Source organism: Esox lucius, chromosome 5 (genome assembly GCF_011004845.1).
Source record: "Esox lucius isolate fEsoLuc1 chromosome 5, fEsoLuc1.pri, whole genome shotgun sequence".
NCBI lineage: Eukaryota > Metazoa > Chordata > Actinopteri > Esociformes > Esocidae > Esox > Esox lucius.
Genome location: NC_047573.1, coordinates 25,852,353 through 25,858,352, shown reverse-complemented (window position 1 = coordinate 25,858,352; position 6,000 = coordinate 25,852,353). Strand labels below are relative to the sequence as shown.

General features: G+C 40.0%; 1 protein-coding gene across 1 annotated transcript in view; it reads left to right on the top strand.

Annotated features, from left to right (window-relative positions):
* Positions 1-4,416: 4,416 nt before the first annotated feature.
* mybpc2b (myosin binding protein Cb) overlaps positions 4,417-6,000 on the top strand; it is a 41,308-nt gene continuing 39,724 nt past the window's right edge. The window contains exon 1 of the mRNA XM_010904919.4: positions 4,417-4,525. Within this exon, the coding sequence (XP_010903221.2) occupies positions 4,504-4,525 (22 nt within the window). The 5' untranslated portion in view covers positions 4,417-4,503. The remainder of the gene's footprint in view (positions 4,526-6,000) is intronic.

Genomic DNA, 6,000 nt, shown 5'->3' with positions numbered 1-6,000 from the left:
ATCAATGGGAAGCAAAGACGAGCCAGGCTGAAGTTTGCAAAAGACCATAAGGATTGGACCGTAGAGGAATGGAGTTAGGTCATCTCTGATTAGTTACATTTTCAGCTTTGCCCAACACCTGGTCAAATGGTTAGATGGAGACGTGGAGAAGCCTACTAGCCACAGTCTCGCATCCACTGGGAAATTTGGTGGATGAACGGTGATGATCTGGGGATGCTTCAGAAAGGCAGGAATCGGGCAGATTTGTCTTTGTGAAGGACGCATGAATCAAGCCAAGTACAAGGTTATCCTGGAAGAACACCTTCTTCCTTCTGCAGCCAGGTCAATCAAAGTGTGGATGGAAGATCAAGACCCTGTCATGGCCAGCCCAATCTCCAAACCTGAACCCAATTGAAAACCTCTGGAATTTAGATGATGGATGGTCACAAGCCATCAAACAAAGCCAAGCTACTTGAATTTTTGTGCCAGAAGTGGTCACCCAACAGCAATGTGACTGTATCGAGGACGCGTGTGGAAGCCACGCGCAAACCCCCCCGGCGTGGTATTCAGCATGCGTCATCGCCGGCCTTCTAGTGCTGCTCCTCCTCCCACGACACTGTCATGTCTTGTTATTGCACACACCTGGTGTCCATTCCCTCATTAGGTTGCCTATATTAGTTCCTGTGTTTCTGGGCGTCTTTGTGAGGTATTGTTCTATGTTGGGTGTTGTCCTGGAGAGAAAGGTGCATGCTTATTTTGCGCTTGTGTGCCTTGTTAATTTGCGTGCCATTTTATTAAGAAAATTACAAGACTACGTTTACCGGCTCCCTGCGTTTGGCTCCTTTATTTTCACACACCACGATGACACCATTGTCACAGTGACAGACTGGTGGAGAGCATGCCAAGACACATGAAAGCTGTAATAAAAAATCAGGGTTATTCCACCAAATATAGATTTTTGAACTCTTCCTAAGTTGAAACATTAGTATTTTGTTGTTGAAAATTCAATATGCATTCGCTTTCTTTGCATTATTTGAGGTCTGCAACAATGTATCTTTTTTGGGTTATTTTGACCAGTTGTAGTTTTCTACTAACAAATAAATGACAATATTTTTATTTGGAATTTGGGAGTAATATTGTCAGTAGTTTATAGAATAAAACAAAAATGTTAATTTTACTCAAACACATACCTATGAATTGTAAAATCAGAGAAACTGGTTATTTTGCAGTGGTCTCTTAAATTTTTCCAGAGCTGTATATTACCAATTCTACAAGGGTATGCAAACTTTTGAGCACAATTGTAATAGTATTCTGAAGGTTTATCACTGTTCTTCGTTACAGTGAATCTTAGGCTAGAAGTGCATGTGATCTCTAATTAGTATACAGCTCCAGAAAAAATTCGGAGTCCTGTCACGTCCTGGCTATGCCCCTAGCCATCTCTGCGCTGGGCTCGGGGCATAGCCAGGACAGGACAGGAGGTGGCTCATCTAGCCACCTCCAATCCTTTTTGGTCTCCCCAATTGGAGGCAGGTGTTGGTCATTGCCTCCAATTGAGGACCCTATTTAAGTTCTTTGATTTTGCCATGCCGTGTGTTTCATTTTGGTTTTGCCTGAGTTTCAGTTAGCCCCACGTCACTGGTTGCTGCTTTTTGTTTTGTTTGAGCCTTTTTTTCCCATTAAACATGGATTATCCCCGTTATCTCGACTCTGCGCCTGTGTCCTTCCACACTCCAGCACGTGACAAGACCACTGCACCTTTTTCTTTCCTTTCCAACAAGTTGAAAAGGAAAATTGAGTGAGGAACAGAAGCATTACATTTTCAGTGGTCTCCAAATTGTAACCCTTCTGTTCCTCACTCAAAAACTTCCTTTTTGACTTTTTTGTAAAGGAAAGTGATCTCTTAGATTTAAATTAATGTATTAAATCAACAGGTGTACACCTGTGTACATACACTACCCTTAACAAGTTTGGGGTCACTTAGAAATGTCCTTGTTTTTGAAAGAAAAATTCATTGGAAATACAGTCTAGACATTGTTAATGTTGTAAATGACTATTCTAGCTGGAAACGCAAAAAGGTTTTCTCATGATCAATAAGCCTTTTAAAATGCTAAGCATGACGTAGCCAAAACAACATCCCATTATACTCAGGACTGATGGTTGCTAATAATGGGTCTCTGTATGCCTATGGTGATCATTGAAAATCTGCTGTTTCAAGCTAGAATAATCGTTTACAACATTAACAACGTCTAAACTGTATTTCTGATCATTTTGATATTATCTTATGGACAAAATATATTTTTTCCTTTCAAAAACAAGGACATTTCAAAGTGACCCCAAACTCTTCAGTGGTGTTGTATGTCAAGTTAATTTCTGGTCATCTGGCTTTGGTATTTCCGGTCGGACTATGTTTGTGTTGTGACCTTTGGGGTGTTACTTGATGACCCTACCAATGTCTCAGACAGGTGAACAAAGGGCATCAAGTACCTCCCTCTGTTTTGCTTTCTTAAGTCTTATCCTTCTAGGCATCTCAGAGGATTTTAGTCCTGTCGGCAACTATATCTCTTGGGCTGTCTTGGCTGGCGAACTAGTTGCTTTCACAGATTTACACCCGGGAAAAGCAGCAGGGGCCTGTCTCCACGGCGACACTAGCTGTTGAGTCAGTTGCATTCCGATTGCTGAGGAGGTGGTGAGGAGCAGTAATGAAGACATTCTTTCAGTCCTTCTTTTTTGATGTGTCTTACAAAAGCTTGTATCGGCATTTTGCTATATTTTTGTGGGGGAAAATATAACATTTTAGAAAGTAAATGCCTAGCTGCTGAACACATACAGCTTTAATATTTAGTTAGACATTATTCTCATAATGCATCTTTAGAAATACATATATTACCCATTTATCAGTAACATACAGTATCTCACAAAAGTGTGTACACTCCTCACATTTTTGTAAAACACTGAAGAAATTACACTTTGCTACAATGTAAAGTAGTGAGTGTACCGCTTGTATAACAGTGTAAATGTGCTGTCCTGTCACAAATAACACAACACACAGCCAATAATGTCTAAACTGCTGGCAACAAAAGTGAGTATACCCCTAAGTGAAAATGTCCAAATTGGGCCCAATTATCAATTTTCCCTACCCGGTGTCATGTGACTTGTAAGTGTTACAAAGTCTCCGGTCTGAATGGGGAGTTACATTTGGTGTTATCGCTCTCATACTCCCACATACTGGTCACTGGAAGTTCAACACGGCACCTCATTGCAAAGAACTCTGTGAGGATCAGAAAAAAAGAATTGTTGCTGCAGCACGGTGGCTAAGACCATACAGCGTCATATCCAGAGGTTGTCTTTGGGAAATAGACGTACGAGTGCTGCCAGCATTACTGCAGAGGTTGAAGGGGTGGGGGGTCAGCCTGTCAGTGCTCAGACCATTCGCCGCACACTGCATCTAATTGGTCTGCATGGCTGTCTTCCCAGAAGGAAGCCTCTTCTAAAGATGATGCACAAGAAAGCCCGCAAACAATTTGCTGAAGACAAGCAGACTAAGGACATGGATTATTGGAACCATATCCTGTGGTCTGATGAGACCAAGATAAACATAGCGCAAGGTCTCTAACATCCACCGGCTCCATGATGTCATCATGGAGGAGTGGAAGAGGACTACAGTGGCAACCAGTGTGAATCTCTGGTGAACTCCATGCCCAAGAGGGTTAAGGCAGTGCTGTAAAATAATGGCAGCCACACAAAATATTGACACTTTGGGCCCAATTTGAACTTAGGGTGTACTCACTTTTGTTGCCAGCAGTTTAGACATTAATGGCTGTGTGTTGTGTTATTTTGAGGGGACAGCAAATTTACACTGTTATACAAGCTGTTCACTCAGTACTTTACATTGTAGTAAAGTGTAATTTCTTCAGTGTTGTCACATGAAAAGATATAATCAAATATTTACAAATATTTGAGGGGTGTACTCACTTTTATATTATTTGTATCCCTATTCTGATATTTGAAAAACATTTTAATCAAAACAAGGAACAATATTGTTTGTCTTAAGTGATATAATATTAAGAAAATATACATTAATAAAAAACATTATGAAGGAAAGAAAACAATGACCAAAACCCAGATTTTCTTTTATTCAGTCTATGGTTGAGGCCTTTTGCATTGCTCTTGTTCGTGAAGTTCCAGGTGATGATTGTGGCTGCGAATACACACATCCCATGAGCTGTCAGCCCAGTGAGGGCGCTGGCAAACATGTTAGAAAAGCGTCAGATGTTGAAATGTATGTGTGCACTGTAGTGCACACACACACACACACACACACACACACACCTTATTACATCAATGCCCCTGCTTCATTTCCTTGGAATCCTTGTTGGTTTCAAGTGACTGCCTCTCCCTCTGCCTCCTTCCGTGGAGGGTGGGTGACATAAGTGAGAGAGGGAGAGCAATAAAAGGAATAAGCACAGCAAGCTGTAAGACTTCTACCCAAGAGGAGAAGCCCCTTGGAGAGCCAGTGGAATAGTCATGCCTGAACCCACAAAAGCAGGTATGCAACTGTACTATCATTCATTTCAAACAGTTCACAGAATGTAGAACAGTTAGTTATATATTTCATGCAGGATTGTGTAAAATCTGAAGAAAAAAATATCACACCATTTGTGTACATAGCTTTGTTCATAGATGTATTTTTATTTTTTTACATATTATTTTTTTTTATATAAGACTTACAACACATTTAATATCAGAGCACATTTAATATTTCCCAACCGTACACTTATTTACTTGTTATCAGTGTCAGTAGAGTTTCATGAACTACACTGGATGTAATGAGGTTCCAGCGAGCGACAAACTGATGCATGTATATTAAGAAGCAGTGACAGTTGATCTGTGTACATACAGTATGTCATGACAGGAGATGGAGCAGATGGCAGGAGTGGTTTGAGGGACTAGTTTGCTGAGAGAGCACATTTTAATTCTACAGGAGAGCTAACCTCTTTGACCTCTCAGTCTAGCCACTGCAGAATAACTTAAATTGGATAACCATAATGAGGTAAAAGATAACCATGATGAGGTAACCTCGTGATGCAGTAATAATGGATGTACTGCTATGTATACTATAGAAGAAACACTGATGTGTGTGGAGAAGTTGGAAAATAGACTTATTTACAATGGTGGTACCTCGCTTATCTTGCTGATGGTATAACTGGGGAACTTAGTGGGTCGGGTGTGAAACAAGTTTGAATCTCTGATCGGAGAAGCAGAAAAATATGTTATTATGCAAATTTCTAAACACTTGTTGCTCATGTAAATTGCTCTGGAAAAGAGGGTCTGCTAAAATGTTAATCAGATTACAAGAAAACTGTAATCTGTTATGTTACCACCCAAACTATTTTTATCAGATTAGATGTTATTTTTGTTTGTTTGCTTCTAATGCCTATTTTAGGGAAAGTAATTACATTAATTAATCAGTACAATTTATGACAGGTAACTAGTAACCTAGGAACATTTAGAACGCTAACTACCTAACATGGGAAGCCTAATAATGTTTTGGGTGTGTCATGATTTGGACAGTGACAGTTCATCAAAGGTTCCCTTGCTTGTCATGAAACCTAATGTTTTATATTTAGTGATGTGTGTCTACGGCAGCTTTTAATATATGGTTGGCTTCCTCTCCTCTGAGGAGCCATCTGTCCTCATTTCTAAAATGCACTTTGACACAGTGTTATCATAAATCAGTCCACCGATGGTAACCTGATAGAAGATGACTCAGAGACTGCCTCAGAAGCCAGAATCTGAGAGAGATTTTAAAAAGAACACTTTCCTTTGTAATGGCATGACAATGCCTTTTTCCTCTGATGGGAAATATTACTTTGACACCAATTATATTCTCAGTAAACAAATTTACTGGTTATATTGGCATTGGTTTTATCTCAAATCTGGCTAGCTAATGGGCTTTGATAAATGCAGAGAACTTAGAATCAAAACAAAATACAACCTTGAGTCCTGATTGAGCGTTCGGAC